The sequence below is a fragment of the Poromitra crassiceps genome (assembly GCF_964638095.1).
Source record: "Poromitra crassiceps genome assembly, chromosome: 23".
Classification (NCBI taxonomy): domain Eukaryota; kingdom Metazoa; phylum Chordata; class Actinopteri; order Beryciformes; family Melamphaidae; genus Poromitra; species Poromitra crassiceps.
Genome location: NC_139639.1, coordinates 15,892,888 through 15,917,184, shown reverse-complemented (window position 1 = coordinate 15,917,184; position 24,297 = coordinate 15,892,888). Strand labels below are relative to the sequence as shown.

The 24,297-nt window shown below is 45.1% G+C and overlaps 2 protein-coding genes across 2 annotated transcripts; both read right to left on the bottom strand.

Moving 5' to 3' along the window:
- Positions 1-5,599: 5,599 nt before the first annotated feature.
- Positions 5,600-14,414, bottom strand: LOC310797244 (phosphoglucomutase-1-like; the record flags this gene model as incomplete). The annotated part of the gene is made up of 11 exons (XM_083659600.1): positions 5,600-5,702; positions 5,965-6,093; positions 6,236-6,419; positions 7,647-7,782; positions 8,002-8,117; positions 8,342-8,496; positions 8,607-8,797; positions 11,660-11,785; positions 12,209-12,355; positions 12,784-12,946; positions 14,157-14,414. The coding sequence occupies 11 exons, from the start codon at positions 14,412-14,414 to the stop codon at positions 5,613-5,615; spliced, it is 1,695 nt and encodes a 564-aa protein (XP_083515726.1). The 3' UTR covers positions 5,600-5,612.
- Positions 14,415-17,430: 3,016 nt separating this feature from the next.
- On the bottom strand, positions 17,431-21,211 carry LOC310796773 (angiopoietin-related protein 3-like; the record flags this gene model as incomplete). The annotated part of the gene is made up of 7 exons (XM_083659009.1): positions 17,431-17,639; positions 17,773-18,045; positions 18,258-18,353; positions 18,489-18,602; positions 19,156-19,267; positions 19,784-19,894; positions 20,720-21,211. 7 exons carry the CDS (start codon positions 21,209-21,211, stop codon positions 17,431-17,433), a joined length of 1,407 nt encoding a protein of 468 aa, XP_083515135.1.
- Positions 21,212-24,297: the final 3,086 nt, after the last annotated feature.

Below are 24,297 nucleotides of genomic sequence, written 5' to 3'. Positions count from 1 at the left end.
GGTCCACTCCCTCGTCACCTCCCGCTTGGATTACTGCAACTCCCTTCTTTTTGGTCTCCCCCACAAACTCCTCCATAAGCTTCAACTCATCCAGAATGCTGCTGCCTGTATAATCACAAGAACCCCTGTCACCAGTCACATCACCCCCGTTCTACACAAACTCCACTGGCTCCCCATCAAACTACGCATAGACTATAAAATCCTCCTCCATACTTTCAAGGCCATCCACAACCTCGCCCCCCCATACCTGTCCGACCTCCTCCACCTTAACATTCCCACCCGGTCCCTCAGGTCTGCCTCCTCCATCAACCTCACTGTCCCCCCTGCCCGTCTGTCCACCATGGGGGCAAGAGCATTCAGCCGCTTTGCCCCTCGCCTCTGGAACTCCCTCCCCCCCGACATCAGGAACATCGACGCCATCAACATCGACTCGTTCAAGGCTAACCTCAAAACACACCTGTTTAGGCAAGCATATGTCTGAGACACTTTTCCCACTGGTTGCTCTGCTGCAAGCTCTGTGCTTTGTGATGTAATTTAACTGTTTTGATTGTATTTTGTAACTGTTTTTTTCTTGTTGTACGGCGACCTTGAGTGCTGTGAAAGGCGCCTTATAAAATAAATGTATTATTATTATTATTATTATTAAATGGGACATGAGAGAGTTTGTCAGAGGGACAGACAGCATTTGGTTTACTGGTTATTTGGTGGCTGTCTCACTGGTTGTTTATCGTCCTTCTTGCATCCAGCTGTGAAGGATCCCAGGTTTCCCACAGCATGGAGGAAACCTTTCAGCTGGTTAATCATTTGTGTCCTGAGCCTCTGCGCTCTGCAACTCAGACTCTCTGCAGCTTCCATTGAGTGTAGAAGAAACCTGCTTTCAGCCATGTTGTGTGGGACGTCCTGCCTCGTGGTGGTACTGCTGCTGGGACTGGCGGGCGGCGGGAGCGGCCTGCGCCCCGACATGGCCGACCAGGAGCTGTTCTGGGGCGCCGACCAGTACGACTTTTCCGTGGTTGTTCCTGCGGCGGGGATGGAGTGTTTCTGGCACTTCGCTCACCGGGGGGAACGCTTCTACCTGACCTTCATGGTGAGGCAAGATGCCACCTGGCCTGCTAACATGAGGAGATATATTGTTCAAAAGTTATTTTGTGGTGCAATGTACTCAACGTATTCTTGTTTTTAATGAAATGTGGTAAATGGGATTCTTCCTGCTGAGGTTCGGTTTGTATATTTTTCAAAAATAAAAGGTCGTGACATGAAAGTTCTTAAAGTATCGTGCGATATTCTGGGTCAATGCAATAGATTTATGTCTGTCTGTAGGTCCAGTGGGTGACAGGGGTCGCCCTTGACAGACACCTGTCTGTCACTGTAAACTCTCCCAGCAGTCTGGTGATGTCAACTGTTGACGATGCAAAAGGTCAGATCAACTTTGAGGCTGAGGAAACAGGTCAGTGACTGTCTGTCTGTCTGTCTATCTATCTCTGTCAGTCAGTCAGTCAGACAGACAGATGTCTTTCTCTCTATCTGTTGTATTCTATCTATAGTCTGTCTCATCTATTCTGCACCCATCCAGGTTTCTATCAGATGTGCTTGAACAACTTCCACAACCGCTTCGGCAGCATGCAGGTCTTCCTCAGCTTCGGCGTTTATTACGACAGCCACCAGGACGCCGCCAAGCGCAAGGAGGAAGAGAAGAAGAAGAAAGAGGAAGTCAGCAAAGACCTGAACAACACGCTGACCACCATAGAGGTAGACGCACCTTCCTGTTTGGCCTGCTGTCATCTCGTGGTATCAGACAATGAAGAAGAACGGGCGTGGCAGCACACTGCAGCTGCAGCAAATACTACTCAACTTTTACACACACACACACACACACACACACACACAGAGCGGGCAACAGGGGGGGGTGCCGCGTCTATGTGCTGACAGGCCGCAGTGCCGACAGGTCGCAATGCCGATAGCCCACAAGCAGAACCAGCTGAGCGAGGCGGCGTGCAGCGTGTCGGTGGAGCTAACCTCTCCCAGCCCCCACGCCAAACCTAACCTCCCCCCATGCCTAAACCTAACCTCCCCCAGACCCGAACCCAAAACCTAACCTCTCCCAGCCCCCATGCCAAACCTAACCTCCCCCCATGCCATGCCTAAACCTAACCTCCCCCAGACCCTAACCCAAAACCTAACCTCTCCCACCCCCACGCCTAAACCTAAGGTCGGCATTGCGGGTGGTCGGCATAGCGGGTGGACCCCCAGGGGGGAGGGGGAACCGGGTCAGTTGTTCCTGGGCCCTCGGTCAAGGGGGGCCCAGAAGCCGGGCCCTCTAACCTCTAAATAATCTGCTGGAATGATTTGCTAAAACAGTAAAATACAGTAAAAACTGATTTCTGTAGCTGTAAAAGTAATAGGAGTTTTATGTGAAGCTGGTGTGCTGCTGTTGCAGGAGGCGTCCCACAGGGTGGAGAGCCACGTCTTCCACATGTTCCGCCATTACAACTTCGGTCGCATGAGGAAGAGCGCAGACTACTTCCTGCTGCAGACCAACTCCCGCTACGTCAGGTGGTGGTCGGCGGCCCAGAGCCTCGTCATCATCACCGCCGGATACCTGCAGCTCTTCTTCCTCAAAAGACTCTTCGTCACCAAGAGCAGGAGCGAGGCCGAGAAGCCGCGCTGCTGAGAGTTTCAGCGTCATTTTAGTCCAGGAGAAATGGGCCAAAACCACATGAGTGTAAAAACATCAAAACTGGTTCACATGTTGCTCCATGCTCTGAACTTTTTCAGAATTGGAGCTGAAATACTGTACTAGCCTACTTGGCTGTGGTGGCCATTTTTCTTTCAGACATTGTATTTTTTTACGTTTACCTAGCTACTGTATGTTGTTAGTCATCAAAACAGGTGTAGACGGTTTTGAAACCCTTCCATGGTCACTGCCGGCTGGTAATGGCAGAAGGAAATATGTGCCAAAGCTGATACCTGAATTCCTAAGGGCATTGAACTGTACAAATATTCCTATTTTGCTGCTTTAATGCACATTTCAATGACAGTGATTTATGCTGGAAACTCCCCTTTGTTGAAGCTGAATAAAGAAAGCTTAAACCTTTTACAGCGTCGTGTCACATTAGTACATTTGATCATGTAGAAACCTCCCCTGGTCATTTACAGTATGTGTTGATTTTCATGAAACCTGTTCAAACGCTGTGATGAGAAAACAAGCGTTCTGTTCTTCACATCTGGAAAACAGACACATGGTTTTGGTGGGATCTGTTATCAGCCGTGCAGATTGATTATGTGGTTAATTATTCTCCTCCACTTGATACGTTAGAGAGGAGCAGCTGCCTTCACCACCTCCTTCATGGCGGAAGGAGGATGGACACTGCTGCAGTCCAGACAGCAACATTTTAATCGTGTAGCCACCAGTTACTGTAGGTTAGTTCCTTTAAAAACATTTTCTGGCTACTGTGGCTCAGGAGGTAGAGCGCGTCGTCCATTAACCAGAAGGTCGGTGGTTCAATCCCCAGTTCCTCCAGTCCACATGTTGAAGTGTCCCTGGGCAAGACACTGAACCCCAAAATTGCTCATGATGGCCTTCGGTGTGTGAATGGGTGAATGTAGGCACATTGTAAAGCGCTTTGGATAAACGGGGGGTTCCTCTGCCTTTCCGACATGCTGCCACTCCGAACGTTAACTTCCATTATTCGGACTGGCGGTCGTTCACCTTAGAAGCCGCAATGCCGACCTTAGGTTTAGGCGTGGGGGTGGGAGAGGTTAGGTTTTGGGTTAGGGTCTGGGGGAGGTTAGGTTTAGGCATGGGGGGAGGTTAGGTTTGGCGTGGGGGCTGGGAGAGGTTAGTGAAAAACGGGGAATATAGACCCCCTTTCTGAGTGCCGATATTTCGGAGTGGCAGAACGTCGGAGTGGCAGCACGTCGGAGTGGCAGCATGTAACCCATAGGTAAATGCACTGCATTTATATAGCACGTTTATCCGGTTACATGCTGCCACTCCGACGTGCTGCCACTCCGACGTTCTGCCACTCCGAAATATCGGCACTCAGAAAGGGGGTCTATATTCCCCGTTTTTTCACTAACCTCTCCCAGCCCCCACGCCAAACCTAACCTCCCCCCATGCCTAAACCTAACCTCCCCCAGACCCTAACCCAAAACCTAACCTCTCCCACCCCCACGCCTAAACCTAAGGTCGGCATTGCGGCTTCTAAGGTGAACGACCGCCAGTCCGAATAATGGAAGTTAACGTTCGGAGTGGCAGCATGTCGGAAAGGCAGAGGAACCCCCATAAGGCTATAGGCTCCTTCACTGAAGCCTGGTAATAGGCACAGCACAGCAACCATTTTGATGTGGTAAAGCAGGTGTAACCCATGCCATTAATGAGGGCCCTAGTGCTGGAACACCTAAATGGAATGGAACCATCATTAATGGTATAGGTCACACCTGCTTGACATCCTGCCTTACCACCTCAAAACTGTTGCTGTGAAAACGGAAAGGTGATTCACTTTTGGGTGATTTTCCATGCAGAATCAAAAATAATACAAAGTAAAACAATTTATTCTGATTGTAATTGGGTCTCATTTATATTATATTGGATTTATTAGACGAAACTTGAAATGATCACTATGGGGAAGTGTCATTGCAAGAGCAAAATAAACTGCAGTTTACAGATGAATAATTGAATAAAGCTATCATTCATAACCACGATTTGTCAGTACACAATTACTCGTGAATTCATCATCAAAGGATCACTTCATTGTAATTTATTATGGAACTGCGATCACATTACTGTCTTGGTTGTAGAAACTAACATTAACAGTGTGTGTGTGTGTGTGTGTGCGTGCGTGCGCCATCCTCCAGCTCCCTACCAACCACACACCCGACTTCAATTTCAGCAAGTCATTATTCTCTGAGTGAACATTAATTCCCTGAATGAAGAAGCATGGATGAATCAAATAATAGTTTGAGGCTTTATGGCACTGACTTCATTACCTCGAAAATGAATAGGCCTACTGGACCTGGACACATGCTGGAAGACAGATTGGTTTCTGCTCTTGGGCTACAGTATGTTTGATTACTTTCTTCCAGCAGTGCATGGTACTCCTTTCCAAGAAACCACACTGTTTCATCTCCAGTGAGCAGAGCTGATTTTGACAAGTCAATGAGATGAAAAAGGTATCAATGTTTTCACAGTAGAGTAGAAACTTAAACAGCTGTGTTTCAGCCACAAGCTGCCTTTCTTCGGATTGCTGGTATTTTCAGAACAGCACTGCATGCTACCAACTGCTGCTGTGAACTATGATGCTAAAGCTGAAATCAATGGCAGAGGCGTCAATTTAAACGCAGTGACTTTCAACTGAATGATTTAAGATTCAGCACGGCTTGCTGCCTGATGGGAAAAAAATCACAAACCACACATGAGCAAACATTAAGCAGCTGTTTATTGTGGTACAGTCACAGTCACGGAATATATGTGATCCTACAATGCAAACTACTGCGGGTTGTAAATATTGATACATTCTGAATTGAAGCTCGGTTGATACAAAAATCGACATAGGTAAGAGGAATAATAAGGACATTAATTTTTGGATAGTGGGTGCAACATGTGGGAGAAATCATGTGATGACCGACGGGCCACTTCGCCCCGTCCTCTGATGGAGTTGGGAAATCTTCAGAGCAATAGTGGCCAGAGGTCCCAGCATCACCTGTCCCAAACACAGACAAAAGAGTTAGAAACTATTTGATGTCTTTGACTAAGTACATGGTGCACACGCTATTGAGTCATGTCTCCATCAATGGACATCAGTGGACATACTGGCGGCATAGTGATGTCCAAAAGATAGAAAATAAGGGAACTTTTGACCAAAGAGTGAAAATGCTTGTGGGAAATTTCATTCTAAAATGCAAACATTTACATCATAGGCTACTATCTTTTTAATACTCGTTCAGGACTTTGGCACATAGTACCTGTGTGTCTTGCAAAATGTGTTCTTTCTCATAGCTGTCTATGTAGACTCGAACCGTCGCCCCACCGCTTCCTGTCCCACCGAGTCGGTAGATGATCCGAGAACCATCAGAGAAGATGATCCGCAGGCCCTGCAGTCAAATAGCATATAAGTGGTGAAGGTTTGTAGGCGAGTATCTCGACCTCCTCCAACTTTACCAACATAACCTAAACAACCAAAGGAAGGGTAATGCTGCAAACATTTGGCCAATCACAGGTGTGTCTGTTCTGTACCTGGTTCCTGGAGATAGTGCTGTCTACTGGATCTGTGTACTCAAAGTTATCTGCTTTTTCCACTTGGTAGACTTTGTCTCCGACAGCAAACCTCTGCCCTACAAAGGACTTGTCCATCATCATGATCTCCAAATCCTCCATCATCTCACAGGCTGCATCTAGGTCTACATCCTCGTAGTCATATCTGGACCACGCAACAACAACAACAACAACAAGTGTCAACAACAGAATATGTGCTGTGTTGATACGTTCTCATCTCTCAGCCCACGTTCTCATCTCTCAGCCCACCTTTGTTACACAACACAATTTTCAGTGTTAAAGAGCATGGTGCAGGTTGGATTTTTTAACTAACATTTTGGGCTCTTGATTAGTACAACAAAATACACCCCCAACAAACAAACAAACAAGCAAACAAACAAGCAAACAAATACATAAACAATATAAATAAATAAATAAATAAATAAATAAATAAATAAAGCCCCCCCAGGGCAGAAATATTAAGAAAAAGGTGACATTACATGACAGCCTGACATCACAGGTGTCTAAATGAATCATACAGCCATGTGTGATTTATTTATTTATTTCGTTATTCATGGAAATCCCATTGGTATTATACACCCCTCCCACATAGGCTATTCATGCAATGTAATCTCCAACCTGCAGCATGCTCTCTTAATGCTCAAGGTTTCAGTGCCAAGTGGTGATTGGAGTGTTTGAGTTGTTTGTCCACTCACAGAGTTGAAATGGTTGTGTGGGTGTTCAAAATGATTTAAAAGAGTTAACTGTGATGGATGTGGACTTACATAAGCACTGGCATAGTTTTGATATTTAGACTCTTTGGAGTTCAATTAATACTCACAACTTTGCTGTGCAGCATGTTGTGGACATGCACAAAAGGACATACTATTTTTTTTTTTTTTGCTACTGTAGAGCTTTTATGATAGCATCAACATTTCGATTTCTTTGAATCTCACTCAAAATGCATTCTTTTAAAAAAACGTATTTGTAACTACAAGTCTGTCGACAAAATTGATTGCATTGCAAGTTGTACATTTTAGAATAGATTTGGCCCTATGATCAACTTCAAGTTGATAGTATCTAAATACTGATACCAACACTAGCGCAATGCAAAAATGGCGGCAAGCATCGGGTGATAATGTCAGAGTCGCTAATATATCTGCTGGCCTCGGTCTTCATCTGTTTTGCCAACATTCATCCACCAGAACAGTGCAAGGCTTTTAAGAATGTGCAGCAACTTATATTTGCCACTAGATGTCAGTCAAGTCCTTCTGTACGCGTGTTCACATGTAACGACACAGACGAACAAGATGACACAAAACATCATGGAACACATCTGGAGCACCAGGACACTGTAGGTTACAGGTCCCACATTGTTCTGGCCACAGCTCACCTGGTGAAGTAGTTTCTTCCATATTTTTGCCAGTGGTCCTTAACAATATCCTCCACACTCTGCCTCCTAGTAGCCAGAATGGACAGCCATGCCAGCACGGCCCAAAGCCCATCCTTCTCACGAATATGGTCTCCACCTGACATGGGGAAAGACGGAAAGATTTTGTAATGACATTTACAGCGCACAAAAAACAAACAAACATTGGTTCAATTAAACCCATCAGTAACTGTTCGTAATTCAGGGCCTGGAATACCCAGGATTTGTTGTGATTTAAAATTCAGACATGGATTTTCCCCTCCCAATGTGTTAAATAAAACGTCTGTAGTCAAAATCACTTGCTGGAGATGTAAGGTACCTGTTCCAAAGCTTTCCTCGCCACACAAAGACAGTCGGCCTGCGTCCATTAGGCTCCCAAAAAACCTCCACCCAGCGGGAGTTTCATAGAGCTCTATTTTTGTCGCTTTGGCTACTCTGCAGGAGGTAGAAGGAAAGAGTATTCAAGGAAGGACAGTGAGCTTGAAACATTCAAACTAATGTGTGGTTGTGCAATTGCATCTATATATCTACAGCAACGGTTTGATTGGCACGATTCAATCTGTAAAGTACTGTAAGTTTGACCTGGCCCCCGAGTGTTGATTACAGAATTTGCTCACAGGTTCTCACAATAGTATGTGAATGCCAGGCCGAGGCCTTACTTGTCTAAGGCTGCGCTGGTGGGCATGCTGCGGGCGAAGCCTCTCACCCCGGTTTGCTGGAAATAAGGGATGCAGAAGATGTTGGCAGCCATCACAGCCACCGAGTCAGATGGGGTGACGAAGAATCCGTGCTTACCCAGGATCATGTTACGGTCCTAGAGAGCCAGACAGGGGTTAGAGGTCAAGCGAGGAAAGGGCCCTTGGGTCAGGCCCCCAGTTCATACCAGAGGGATCCATTCAAGGTTAAGTATCCATGCACACACACCCCATCACCATCGAATGCTGCACCAAAATCATATTGTCCGTCCCTCATGGTGTCAACCAGATCTACAGCGTAGGTGAGGTTGGGATCGGGGTGTTGACCCCCAAAGTCCTCCATGGGGACACAGTTGATGGCAGAATTAGCAGGGGAGCCCAGCTCCTCACAGAGTATCCTCCTCACATAAGGACCTACCACTGTGGAGCGGACAGACAAAGGGATGAGAAAAGACTGAGAGATTGGATAGACAACAGGGTTAGTGATGAACTGCGGCAATCAGATGCGGTTCTTGAAGTTGAAATAACGGAATTGTTAAAAGACTGAAAATATCTCAGAACTATGTGGCTCTGCTTAATCTTGTGTTCCAAGAAGTTTGATTAATTTGGCTGTACCTTTGGCCTAATTACAGGAAAGACATAAGAGAGTGACTGAAATAGAGAGAATGGCAGGGGTCACTGTGGTAGGCGGGACACGGGTGTGTGGTATCCTGTTAAAATACAAACCCTATCAATATCAAAAACATGGCATGGCTTGCCTTCCATTGGGGAGGGGCTAATTGTGTTTCTGTGTGTACATGTAGGTGAGAGGGTGGGGAGGCTTCAGTGTTATCACTCGGGGATACTCCAAATGGATCTGGGAACGCTTGAGTTTAGTAACCTAATCATTCTGCAGTCGACAGTTTCTACAACTCTGAGTCGCCTCAGGCTCTCCTCAACGCCGAGGTCATGTACAGTACAGTGCACTCCTCTTATAGTGTCGATCACCTCGGGACGGGTCAAATTGATCACTATAAGCGGATGATTATTATAACTGATTTTAGTTTTCTTTATTTCTCATGCAGATTACTATCTAATTGACATTTGCATGTATTACATGAATACAGTACATATAAAGTAATGTTATTGACTTTAAAAATCCGTACAGTAAGTTAGGCCTCCAGCTGTTTCAAACACAGCTGTCTTGCATAGACGGAGACACTGCCATTACTCCACAGACAGAGATGCCGCGATCTCTCCATGTACAGACAGACATGCACCGGGCATATCGCTGCTGTATCTGGTTGGCTCATTTGTAGCAGTTTGTAAGTTAAAAAAAATTACTGTAGTTTTAAAGGTGGGACAAGGCCCAAAATGATCACTGTAAGCAGAGTATTGATCACTATAAGCAAATTATTTAAACAGCATGTCGTGTATAGGAATGATTCAGGACCATGCTTTTTCATCAACATAAGCGGTTGATCACGATAACCGTGATCACTAAGCGGATTCCACTGTAATGCGATACTTTTGAATCTTTGTTGGGTTTCTCTATCAAACGGACTTGTTGTGAATGTGGTGGATGAGCTCGACTTGGGTCAACTCAAGACTGATCAGCACTTGCTGACTATGGAATCAACATCATCATGTGATAGTGAGATGAAGAGGCCAAACAGGATGCTGTGTGCTGCTGCTGACTACAGGTCCTTCACCTTTGAGTCAGCAAAGACTTCATGCAAACAAGTGACGAATGTGAGCATCATCAACATGTTTTTCTTACTCACAAATACGTTCAAAACAAGTCTAATGTAGAGCCTGCTGACAAGAACGTAATAGTATTTTGTGTGACTGTCTTAGGCGGTTGCAAATAGGTTTTAAAGGGCCAGCTCACCCTAAAATCCCAAATTAAATGTTTTTCCTCTTACATGTAGTGCTATTTATCCATCTACATCGTTTTGGTTTGAGTTGCTGAGTTTTGGAGATATCAGGTGTAGAGATTTCTGCCTTTTCTACAATACAATGGAACTGGATGGCACTCGGCTTGTGGTGCTCAAAACGGCAAAAACATACATTTGAAAAACTCAACAGCAATGTCTCTTTCCAGAAATAATGACCCGATTACCCAAGACAACACAGACCTAGTTAATAGTAATAGTAATAGTAGTTTATTTGTCATTGCATAATTATCATACAACGAAATTGCAAACTCCCCTTTGTGCAAACATACAGTACAGCCAGACAATACACCAACGATTCACCAGACCCCACAGTAGATGGACTTAATAATAAATAGGGTAGTAATGGTAGTTATAGTAGTAAATAACTATATGTAATATAAATCTATATATATATTCATATATACATAGTTGTGAGCAGTTTCATGTAGGAACTAACTAGTTGCTAGTGGGTGTAGTTCGGTCTAAAGAAAATACATGAAAATACATGTTGTGTACATGAAACTGCACACAACAAGCTTTGTGGATTATCTTGAATAACCGGGTCATGATTTCTAGAAAGAGACATTGCTGTCGAGTCTTTCCAATTGTATGTTTTTGTCACTTCGACCACCACAAGCCGAGTGCCATCCAGTTCCATTGTATTTGAGAAAAGGCAGAAATCTAACACAAAACGATCTAGGTGGATAAATAGCACTGCAGGTGAGAGGAAGAATATGTATTTTGGATTTTAGGGTGAGCTGGCCCTTTAATACATTCATATTTTAGCCTAGATAGTTGAAACTATCTTTTTTTTTTTTTTTTTTTTGAGGGGGGGGGGGTGCATTTTGCCTTTATTAGATAGGACAGTAGGCAGACAGGAAAGGTGGTGAGAGAGAGGAGACGACTTGCGGCAAAGAGAACATGGGTTGGATTGGAACCCAGGTCTAAGCCTTTGTGGTACGTGCACTACCAGGTGAGCCACCCCTAGTTGAAACGATCTACATTTGTGAGATAGTTGAAAGTAGAGAGAGAGGGGGATGAAAAGCAACAACAACGGCCCCAGGCTGGATTTGAACGCAGGGTGTCATCATGGTTACATGTCATGGTATGTCTCTCCTAATATCATGCTTAAAGCATCTCAGTTGGGAGATGCTATGCTTCTCTTTGAACATCATAAAAAACAAAAGTTGTAAAAAGAAAAAAACAAGTTCACTATCAAAGCAATATTCAATCTCTATTCAAGCCAATAGAGCAAAGAGTCTTTTAGTGCAAAAAGAGTATCTCTGTAAAAGATAGTCTTGAGTGTCATCATCTTGGTGAGATGAGATGCTCTTGGTCAATAAAGACAGGAACAGAGTTCTCTCACCTCCATGCATGGCATCTAGCCTTATCTTGATGTGGTTTTCACCAGACAGCAGCTCCTTCAGAGCAGCAAAGTCAAAGATATTCCTCAGCAGATTGGCATAGGATTCCACTGAGTCCACAATCTCCACTGGGAAGAGAAAATAATTTACTGTCAATGAACATATGCATCATCATAAACTAAGATTTGAGTTGAGATTAGCTCTTTATGCTTGGCAAATTTAATGACAGACAGAATGGCAAAACTAAAACTGTGTCTTTAGGTTGCACTGCAGCACATACAGGTTTGCAGCCTTGAGCAGCAGAATGTGCAAATTCTTTTTATTATGTGGCTCAGTTGGAAACACTAAATACTAATTGAGCACAGTAATATTTATTGACTGGGAATGTACAGTTGTTTTGCAGTTGTCAAGTATTTCTGTATTGTGCCAACACAGATTGAGGGAATCTGATCCATATTCTAGTATCCATCCACGTATTTGGTTCTGTTTAGTCTCTCATTTATCCTCTTCTGCTTTTAAGTTATGAGTGACAGGTTTATGCTGCTCCTCACCTGTGAATGGTTTGAACTTGTTCTCCAGATCAAACATCTGTTTGCCCAGGGATGCCAGGTTGACCCGGAGCCCGGGGCAGATGGCAAACTCCTCGATGGTTCTGCTGATCTGAAAGATCTTGTCTGTGACGGCCTCCTGGGCTGGTCCTGGACGCAGGGTTACACAGCAGAAGAACATCAGCTATTCACATGTATTGTACTGCACACTTATAACTATGCATCATAGTATTCCCATCCTTTCCCTACCAATATGGTGCGTTACCATAGTGTATACACAACTCAATGGCTTTGGCTGCAGCTGTCATTTGCTTATAATCACCGATGGCTGTGTGATGATGTAACAGAACACTATGAATACACATTAGGCATCACATTATCACTATTAACACTATACCGATCTCTTTGATGAATACTTTTTGAAATCTCAAAGTCTAAAACTTGATCTTAATAGTGTGTCTATGCTACTTTTCTGGAACCACACCTTGTGAAATGTCTGCCTGACTTCTGTCCTGTCACAACACTATTTTGCACTTGGCCGAGGCCTCTGCTTGCTTCCTCCTCTCCAGTTACCATACCTCCGTTTGCAGTATTGAACTTAATGCCAAAGTCTCCATCAGGTCCGCCGGGGTTGTGGCTGGCCGTGAGGATGATGCCACCAATGGCTTTGTACTTCCTGATCACACAGGACACGGCCGGCGTGGACATGATCCCGTGGTGTCCAATGATCAGCCGGCCCACCTGAGGAGGGCATCACACAGGTGTGTGCATGAGTGGGAAGGCATGTGCTTGCGTCTTAATATATCAGAGGGGAGGGCATAAAAAGCAGCTGAATATCAGGTTATGGGGGGCCATGCTTCATCTGCAGACTAACCGGGACTAGAATTTCATTTAATGGGCTGCGGTTAAAGCACATTAAGCACAGGTGCAGTCATTTGTAACTTATTTAAAATCCCTCTAAGTATACCCTCCATCTGTGAAAGCATCAGAAGCTGGCTAATTTAAGCCCGGGGTCCTCAGAGAACACATTAGCACTGCTGGCAGGGGGTCGATAACAAAACAGGTTTCATACATTTCTATTTCAAGACAGGTTGTCCAAGCAGAGCTGGATACAGAAGTGGCCCCCTGCCTTTATGTCCCATGCCCCCTACAAACAACAGAAGCATTCCGCGTTTTACTTCTCAGCATGGTGCACTGTACTGTCTCCCTTTCACTTCTTTGCATTGCATCCTTGCATTGGACCTTTGTACTTTGCACTTGATAAGGGCAGCAAGCAGCAAAGTCCTAAATTGCAATTGTAACTGGATGCCAGCATGCAACCTCACAACACATGAGATGAGCCCATTTATAGAATGTGAAAACGAATTAAATTCTCACTTTTCAGCATGTTTCGCAATAAATACAAAACAATACTGCAGGAAGACTACAGGTGCAAATATCAATATAATAATAACAATAACAACAACAATAATAATATTTTGGAAGGAAAGGGATTCATCACAAAAAATATTAACATGATGACATAAAAACTGTGATTTAAAAAATTTAGTTTTACCACCTGAACATTATCTGGTTGCTTTAGACAGTGGTTATCAACCTGTGGTACGGGTACCACCGGTGGCACGCGGGGCTCCCTCCCTCTCATACTTTTATGGTGGTCATTCCTGAGGTGGTACTTAGTGTAAAAAAAGTTTGAGAACCACTGATCTAGGATCTTGCAAGATCTCCATTGTTTTTCCTTTAAAATATGAGCGGACGTCAAAAGCTGCAACTTGGCTTGTACAGTAATTAATTAGATATGTGCCTGGTATTCCAATGACAACAACTGAGAAATACCTCTAACAGATGATAGGGGCAGGTGACACTGACACACATCCAGTGATCCACGCATGGTGACACCTGAACACACATCCATGCACGTGCGCAAACACACACACATGCTGAGACTGACCCCGTTGGCAGCTGCCATCTGCACAATGACCTCAATGGCTGTTTGGTTGAAGAAGCGTCCATCTCCCCCCACCACCATGGTGGACCCCTGGCGGTCACGCAGGTCAATGGATGAGAAGATACTCTGGATGAAGTTGTGCAGGTAGTTCCTCCTGGACTGGAAGACATACACCTTCTTCCTCAGGCCGCTGGTGCCCGGCCTCTGGTCGGGGTAGGGGGCCGTAGGCACAGTCAACACCTGCAGAGGACTGTCGTCCATGGCATCCAATAGAGGATCCGACCCACAACAACACACACACAAAGTGGAGAGCTGGGGAAGCCGTTGTTTGGAGGAGAATCCCCCGTCAGTTGACAGGGGGGAACGGTGCATAGGAAGAGAATGGGAGGGAAAAGTCCTCGCCCCGCCCATTATATCACACAGGCTGGAAGTCCAGGGGCAGAGGGGAAGTTCTGAGGCCCAAAATAACCTCTCAAACTAAAGGCTGTGCGAAGGCAGGGGGGAGTAACTGAAGACGCTCCTTCACACATGTGCAGGGAGATCACTGTCAAGGTTGCAGGGCCAGGCCCAGGCACAGGCCCTGTGTGTGTGTGTGTGTGTGTGTGTGTGTGCAAGTATTGAAGTGTTATGGCGGCAATTTGTCTGTGTGTGGCTGCAGCTGTGCCGGGAACGATGATATGCAAAAGAGCCAGCATCTCCCATCTAAGATGCTCTTAGCACTATTTTAGGAGAGGATATCTCCTTAATGTTTTACCCGCTGTCTCAAAGCCCAGTGAGAAGATGGAGGCAGTGAGAGAGGAGCAATCAGAGAGTAAATAGAGGCACGCACACATGCTTGATATAGAATATGCAATCCATCCCAAATGCTAATTATAGGGGTTAAAGGATTAAAAAAAGAAATTCTTAAAACTCTCTAGCAAGTCTCAGTGTGGAAGGGGGAAGTCTTTGTGATACAGAACAGTGCTGCCACCTAGAGTACATTAAGGGCTGTTACTACAGTATAGGTGAGATTGACACAGTGATTGTTAAGTCATAAAATAACATTTCTACCCACAGTCTAATGTAAACTCCCTAGTACAACAGTCAAGGTGGAGTTTGGGTATGTACTGTAGTAACGCCATTTACACACATTCATTCATTAACTAGACCTTGGAGTCAAAACAAAGCTGGTGTTTGATGTTTTGAGGCCAAGGATGAGTAATGTCAAGGCTGAGCTGGTTCCAGGTCATGACTCTGGGCCAAGTCTCTATTGACCCAGTGAGGCCGTCCTGAGCCTGACCAATCCCAGTGAGGCCGTCCTGAGCCTGACCAATCCTAGTGAGGCCGTCCTGAGCCTGACCAATCCCAGGACGCCAGTTAGACAATCAAGCAACACCCCATAACAGGCAAGAGATCACAGAGTAGATTTGGGTCCATAAACAGCATTTGGGACATATCTCTGGATGCATTTCTTGATTATATTTAGACATAGGTTTGAATAAAACATTCATCAATGTCTCTCATTCTCACCAAACTCACAAGTTCACAACCTTTGAGACTTCCACACCAATATGAATATGAAGTTATTGATCTATTTTAGATTTATTTTATATATTTATATTTTATATATAGAAAAATATTAACAAAAATACAGTATGTACAGTACAGATGCATGTATGCTGAGAGTCAATGTGACTCACTGTGAAAACTGCTCATGGATGGCTTTGTGCATTCACTTCTCCCCTACTATAATGTACAACCTCTGAGATACAGTGAGTGACTGAAAATACATTGTATGGCATAATGTGAGGATCTTAACAATCAGCAAGATTCCAACTACATTACAGTATATTTCTCTTTCACATTTCACATTTATCTTGATGTTCCTATTATATAAGAGCGTATGATGCTCACTCACAGGAAGGAAGTGTACTTTTGCTCATTCTCTTGGCTGGCTCTGACACAACCCCACTCACAAACAGCTGGCTCAGCATGCTATAGTAATCTCTTCCTATGCGCCCATGCTTCAGGGTGCATCTGAATTTATGGGGCATTCCTTTATAACTGGGAAGTGGTAATGTGACGGTTCAAAGGTCCATGAGCTGGGACGGTGACATCACCAAAGCTGGTATTTCCCATTCCAAACTCGTAGGAGCCTCAGCAGCCGTGACCTCAAAAATCCAAGAGGGCTGCTCCACGCAACAACAGTAGTATAATCGTAGTAAATGCTATTTTTTATTAGCACTTCTGTCTCGTTTGTGTCTCATTAAATCAGTTGTACACACAGCACTGCCTAACTTCTATCTGTGTGGACATGTTGCAGTGTTTGTATGCGCAAAATGCCACGAAATGCCTTGTTAAATATCAACCATTATTGCTAACAATGGCTAGCCTGGCTAGCGACTGGATCTGACCAAGAGCTGACTTGTTTAAACGGATGTGACACAATTCAAAAGTGAACTTCCCAGCTCCAGTTTTCTGCAAATGGAACACCAACGAAACGAATCTGATGTCATTTAGCCTCCACATCCCAGTTATTTTGCGATAAAGGAACGGGCGATTAGTGGGGTGCACTAGTAGCGGCAGTGACAAAATAGTGTGGGGTGTTACGGGTCCCGAGCGCGGGTCCCCGATGAACAGATGAGGTCAGGTTTCGAAAAATGGTCTCAGTACAATGACATGGCTACTATGGGGACACATGAATACAATTGGACTCATTGAATCCACAAGAGTCTCACCTTTCCAGGCATACCCAATGTATGCAATTCAAAGAGTGTTTAGGGACCCCAGCATGCAGAAATATTCAAATGGAATAGGTGAAAATAACACATCTATACTGCATGCAAAAAACTGCATGGTTTTAGCCAAAAACTGCATGAGATTAGCATAAAGTGGGCATGCCTGTAAAGGGGAGACTCGTGGGTACGCATAGAACCCATTCTCATTCAGATATCTTCAGGTGAGAGGTCAAGCGACCCTTTTGAAATGGGCCGTGCCAGTTTTTCCCTTACCAAAATTTAGCCTAACTTTGGAGCGTTGTTTCACCTCCTTCCCGATAAGATAGAATGACAAGGTTGGCACTAATGGATGCCTTAGGTCTTCTAGTTTCATATGATATCAGTATCTTCATAGCTTTAAGCCTGCTACAGCCTCCGGAAGCCTATCATTCAAATTTCAAGTGAGGGTGCAAAATATTAAACTGAGGGCGCAATGCATGCTCTTGCATCCGTGTAGAACCGGGCCTGAGTATTCAGCTGCGTTGTTTCGATTCTTTTCACAGGAGAGCGCCGGCGTTGGCTCAGAGGAAGGCGCCCGTCTCGGAGGAAGCTGGAGTGGAGGCGGCGGAGGCGGGGTGGATGGAGATCTGCGTGAACCTGAGGGAGTACGAGGCCCTCCGGCTCGGCTTCCAGTGGATCCCCCGCCTGCGCTCCGAGCGGCCCTTTGGCCTCACAGGGACGTACATCCCGTTCAGGTTGGTGTCTCCACAGGCGTTGAACCACCAGCCACCTGGAAGATGACAGAAATCACATGAGTGCAGAAAAAGCAACTCTGATCTTCTAGCCTTACATTAAATGACCTTTTAACACCCACATTTGGATGGAGCAGGTTTTTGGCATGGGTGCACACCAGTGTTACTTACCCGTATAGTCCTGGGCGCAGTTGGAGTCCTGAAGGTTGTCATTGTCCCTGTCCTTGGTGGAGAACATCATGCCCGTGTGGTTGGTCATGGCGTCAGGCAGATCTCCGGACGGCTGAGTGAGGTGAATGGTGTAGTTGCTCTCAGGACCCTCCAGGTTAAAGCTGTATTGGATGAAGCGCTCGCCCTGTTTCCAGTCCTCCAGCTGGATGTGAAGGACAGAGTTGCCCTGAGCAGCTAGAGAGTGGATCTTCATGAGACCAAGCCAAAACTCCCCTGAAAGAGAAAGAGCAAGAGGTCAGAGCTGAAGAGCATTGGCATGACTCACTGGTGCAGGAATTCTTTGAGAACACAGCTTATTTATAGTGCTTAGAAATGTTCAAAAAACATGAAGAATTTGGCAGTTGCTGATTGGTTTGGAAACAGTACACACATGCGCCTAGAGCAGAGTCTAGACGAGAGTAACGTTAGAGAAGAGCATCTCTCACCTCGAAAATCACCAAATCCATTTTCATACTTCTCCCAGGTCTGATCAAAGTTGACTGAACCATCCTTCCTTCGCTGGATGACTGTTGCACCACCGTCTAAATGGAAACAGGGGATGAAGAGAAAATGACTTGAGCAGGATAGTGAGGAGCAGGATATTCATATTAAGTTGGGCTCATCACCACACATGTGAGTATTCTGTGTTATTGTTGTTTCCTTCTTGTGAGACTGACCTTTGCTCATGTCACAGACGACCATGAAGGGCTCCGATCTGTTGGGTCTGATGCTGTAGACCCCGCTGACTCGCTCCCCTCTGTTGAACAGTTCACTGCAGTCTGATGGCAGATCTGCCAGAAGAACCACACACACACGCACACACACACTCCGTCTTGAATCTTCATAACTTAGATCAGCAGCTAGCATACATAGGGCATCTAGAGGTTAGAGAGGTGGACTCATGACTGGAAAGTCTTTGGGTCAAATCCTCAGACTAGCGGCAGGGAAACACAGGATCACGCTATTGTCCCCAGTTCCCCTCCCCCTGAACAGGCACCCTGACTGACCAGAGGAGACGCTAGTGCAGTGACCAGGAATCATACCCCACCAGCTATCCACCCGCAGACACGGCCAATTGTGTCTGTAAGAACGTCTGACCAAGCCAGAAGTAGGGTAGCCAGGAAGTGAACTTGAGTCCCGGACTCCCGGCAGTGGTAGGCGAGTGCTTTTACCTCTCCACTACCACACACCTAGTTAGTGACCAATAGAAGACTATAGTGGTAGAACACAATAACATTAAAGTGCGTATTACCACTGTGGTTCTGCTGCTTTCTGACATAAATGGCTGATTACAAATCCTGCTGTCACTCAATGTGTTTCTTCATGTTTTATGAATGATCTTACCGTTAATTTGTGTACTGTTAGTGGTGAGATAAGGGGTCAGGGTCTGTGTCTCAGTGTCAAAGATGTCAGGCGTCTTCTCAACGGTCTCTTGGGCAAATGTGTTGGTAGTAAACTGGAAAAGAAATGTGTTATGGACACTTTAGCTTGCGGACATAATCCTCAGATTGTCGCTTGAGAAATCCAGTGGGTTAAATGGCAATTCCACACATACTAACGTTGGGTTGTTTTCCACAAAAGCAGACATTTTCCCAGGTTTTTCAGATATTTTGCAGCTGCTTTATGAGTTTGGAGCTCTGAAGACCAAGGAAAATCCAATCCTATGATATCATTCAAGGGCCGACCGTGCCTGAGATGGTTGAAAAAAGTTATGGAGAGCCCCCTTCATGTAGGCTACTTCTAAGCTTTAAGAATTTTAATTATATAGTAGGCTACAGCAGCAGCACTCCTTAAAAGGTTCTTTCAAACAACTCCGGAAATGCAATTTGATGATGTTGAAAGATCATGACTCAAAAAGCAGCCGAAAAAGTCTTGGGAAATTTTAAGAAAATGTGTACTTTTGCACAATAACAACCTAAAGGTCAATTTGGGTGGAATTGCCCTCGCACTGCCGTAACAACATAATAAGCACCTTCTCTTCCAGAAGCTTGATCTTAATCCTCTGGTGGTTGAGCTGGTCACTCTGCTCCCTCACAGCCTTCAGTAGCTCGGTGATGCTCCGCTCCTGGGAGTGGATCACGTCCTGAGGTGGAGAAAAGGGGGAAAATGGGCTTCTTCTATATGGGGCACGATATGACTCGATACACGATAATGTGGCTCACGATTCAAAACAACCACGATACGATGTAACAAAAGTTCAGTGACAACAAAGCCTGACTGTGCTGAATAATTACTTCTAAGCCACAAATCTTCCTAGCCATGGCACTGGCACTTGCTACAATGTAACAATTTAATAATGTCATTACCAAGTCAAGTGCAAATAATATAATTTGGGCAAGCTGTCTCATTTGCAATTACTACAGCAGAATACAATTGAGGTAATATTGTGAGTAATCTTTCTGGCCCAGATATTGTTACATTATAATATTGAATTTTGATATATTGTCCCATCCCTAATGTATAACATTTTGAGTGGCTAGCAATTGTGCTTTGAGAAAACACGTTGAACATCATGGAACAGCATAGTACAACATAAAAATGGATGCTACTTCTTACTCAAATAAATGGTCATCAATACATCACAGTATTTGAGACACTTGTGCATTTTTTATCATTATAAATATGACATTTACAATATAGTGTAATGGAGGTTTGCATTACCTTCAACAAATAAATAAATACAAATACATAAATATCATAATTTCTTTCTATGCAGAAATGTTACTACATAAGAGCCAGGAGAGAAGCTGCCATCCTACCTGAGTGGAAGGATTTAATTTGTCTAGTTTTCAGTTTTTAGTGCCACAGGATGTAAATGGTGTTTCAGAAGTCTTTTCACCAAACATCTGGACAAAACACTGTGTGCAGACCCAGGCATGTGTTTCCAATGTGACCCCAGGTGACTCACCTTCAGGGCATTGATCTCCACCACCTGCTCGCTGGTCACCAGGCCCTGAGACAGACTGCTCAGCCTCTCCTCCAGGCCTCCCACTTTGCTCTGCAGCTGGCTCCTCTCCACCATGATGCTGTCCACCTTGGAGCTCATCTCCAGAGACAGGCTCTTGATCTGATCGTTGTTGGCAATCAGCACCACCGCCGTCTTCTTCAGCTCCTCCTCCTCCTCCTTGATCTCGCTGGCCAGCACCGACAGCTGGTAGAAGGAGCGGTCGAAGATGTTGAGCTTCTGGATGATGTCGTTGATCTGTCCCTTGGTCTTGTGGACAAACTCCCGGAGGCTCTGGCCCAGCTGGAGGAGGCCATTGGCCAGGAGACGCACGTCATCCAGAGCGGCGAAGCGGGAGCGCGTTTCGACGGGAGCCTCGGCCTGCGGGAGAGGTTCCTCAGATTGGACACAGAGGACAGCCGACAGGACACACAGTAAGACGATGGTTAGTTTCATGTTTTACGCTGTAGTGCTCCTTCACTAGCTGTGTGCCTGTGATGTCAGTCCTGTCTCCTGTCTGTGTAAAGGGACGTCACTGGGTGAGGATCCTGGGCTTTTATAGGCTGTCTGGTGTCAGGTCAATCATTAACCTGTCCATTCGATCAATGTCTTTTCCTCCAGCCCAACGAGCTGAGACTTGGATGAGAGAAGCTTGTCACTTTATATTCAGCCAGCGAATTCACATTTCAACAGTTATTTCCACTTTAAATTCAAATTTCATGATGCCATCAGCTGGAACGCTCTCAACAGTCACAGTTCATCTGTGTCTGCCACCTAGAGGATGTATCTCTCTCTATCCCAGGGGTTATTGCAGGGGGTTGGCAAAGTTTAGAGCTCAAATGAGTAATGTAAGTATAAAGTTATCTCTAGGTGTAGTGAAGGATGTTGTTTATTTTATATTCTATGTTAATATTATTTAACATATGGTGGAGGACCTCCACCCAAAAGCCCACACCTCCACTGGAGGTGTGGGCTTTTCTGCAATTCATATGCTCAAAACAATTCACAAGATAGGTTGGGGAAATAATTCATTTTTTGAACTAGCTAGGCTAGGCTGAATATTCTGCCACTTCTGACGAGTCAGTTAATGTATCAAAACACTTGCCCTTGAAAACTACTGATACTGCTGCCAGTTGTATCATCATGAGGTTGCACAGTGCAGCAGTGTTTCAACTGACCTATAGTTACCCGTGGTGAGGCCATGGCTGGCCTGCCTGTACAGAAGGTATTGTTATGTTGCTTGGTTGGATTATTACATAACAGCAAGCAGTTGACCCAGTTTGCCCATAGTATCGATGATGAAATCTGACTTACATGAGTTTTGCATTGCAATGTTTTGTTTAGGTCCTTTTGGTCTGAGAGACGTACAGTCAATTCAATGCATCTGAAGTCCCTGGAGAATATCCTATCCTAATAAACAATCGCCATAAACACAGTGCAACACCATCACACTGCACTGCAAGCAAGATCGACTGCTTTTCTGCAACAGGAGTTTGGCCAACTTTGCCCACTTGACCACCACACGTACGCCACACGTGCGAGAAGATGGGAGTCATTCGTTACGCACATTCCCTGCAAATTGAAGTGGGGGGTATGAGGTGGGCTATAATCACCCGTCCGTCCATATAGGGTGGTGACCTAGCTTCTCCTCTGTTAAATGTTAACTACCCATATGAGAGCAGGGTTGCATGAGCCCCAGGATGTGTGCACAGTAAACACAGGCCTCAGCCCTGACTCCAGCCAGAGGCCACGCTCTGTAGGGCGCAGCGCATCGTCAAAGCATGGTCCACAGCCCCGCTCTGTAGGGGGCAGCGCATGGCCGCAGAATGGCCCACAGCCCCGCTCTGTAGGGGGCAGCGCATGGCCGCAGAATGGCCCACATCTCTGAAGCCCCCTCCTGACCAGCAGCCCCCAGCCTAGCTTCACTGAACACGGGGGTCACGGGGTCATGGTGGGTGCCAGGGTGTGTGTGTGTGTGTGTGTGTGTGATAGATGTGGGAGGGGGAGTGTGAACCAGTGGTAGTTGTATTGTGTAAAGGGGTGCAGATGGAATCAAGCGTTAAACTCTCTATCTAACTCGAACTATCATTAACCTATTGGTCTACATTTGGCTTCATTTGATCATACAAATACAGACACACACAATCTAACCAGTGTATAGTACTGTAGGTCAATTAGCACAATAGGCCTAAATTAGTTACTTGTTTATACTACACACACGCACACACACATGTACGTAGTACGCACGCACACACACACACACACACACACGCACACACACATGTACGTAGTACGCACGCACACACACACACACACACACACACACACACACATGCATGCATGCAAACACTTAGTATATTCTACTATTACCGTAGCCCAGTGTTTCCCAAACTATGGGTCGGGACCCAATTTGGGTCATGGACCCGTGGGGGGTGGGTCCCAACTGGTCGTCATGGCAACTCATTACCGTATGTTTTTTGTGAGTTTGGGTCCCAGGGAGACACTAAATGTATCTTTTTGGCGTAGACTACACAATATTTTTCTTATATCCGATTACTATTTGCTGCTGTATCAAGTTTCCCAGGGCTAATTAAATGTTCATTGTATCATAATCTGGAGTAATATTACACAGCACATAGTATTTATTTTAACATCATTTTCCTCCGCAAAATTATTTTCTTCAGCCAACGGATTGCAGCAAAAGAGACACATGTGGCTGCACATGCCCAGTCTCAGTTGCCAGTTACTGCTTTCTATTGAACTGTTTTTGGCAAGGGAATTTGGCTGCTGCTACAAAACAGATAACAAGTCAAATGATTTCATAATACCAGCTATCTACAATAGACACAGACTGTTGACTTGTTTGTTCAAAGCAGACCCGGGCCAAATTGATTTCTTTGAGCGACTGGCATATTTTTGGCACGTTCAAGACACATCCCTACACACTCCTACTAAAGCTGTATTGCTTGTGCTGTGGATGCTGGTATGATTTCTAAACAAAAGTCTCCAGTAAACTCGGTTGACTTGCTGTTACTGAACTGGGATAGAACAGTCCAAATGAAAAGCTCCATTCCAAAGTGAGATATGCAACATTTCACAGATTTAACACCTACTGAGCCATTGCTCTTATGGAAATTAAACTCACTATTGAATACTATTGAAGGTTAGTGCTACCCTAGGACACATAATTATGAAATATTAAGCAATGAACTTCAGATAGCCTAACAATTATTTTCCACGTTGAATTAAATTCTCCTTCCTCTTCAACTGCATCCCATTACTATTTTCCTTAAAAGCACAATGACATGGAATACACCGATTCCCTCCATAACTTCGATTTAAAGTTTGGTTAAAAATAATTACAGTCAATGCGTGCCCGTCCGCATGTCCTCGAGTGCGCACCGCCCGGGTGGGGTCGTCAAAAGGGCCTTTCTGTGTGGAGTTTGTATGTTCTCCCCGTGCCCCCTGGGGGTTTCCTTCATACAGTATAGGAAGGAACCCCTCACCAAAACATGCAATATCCTGGTCGCTGAAGTGGTGCC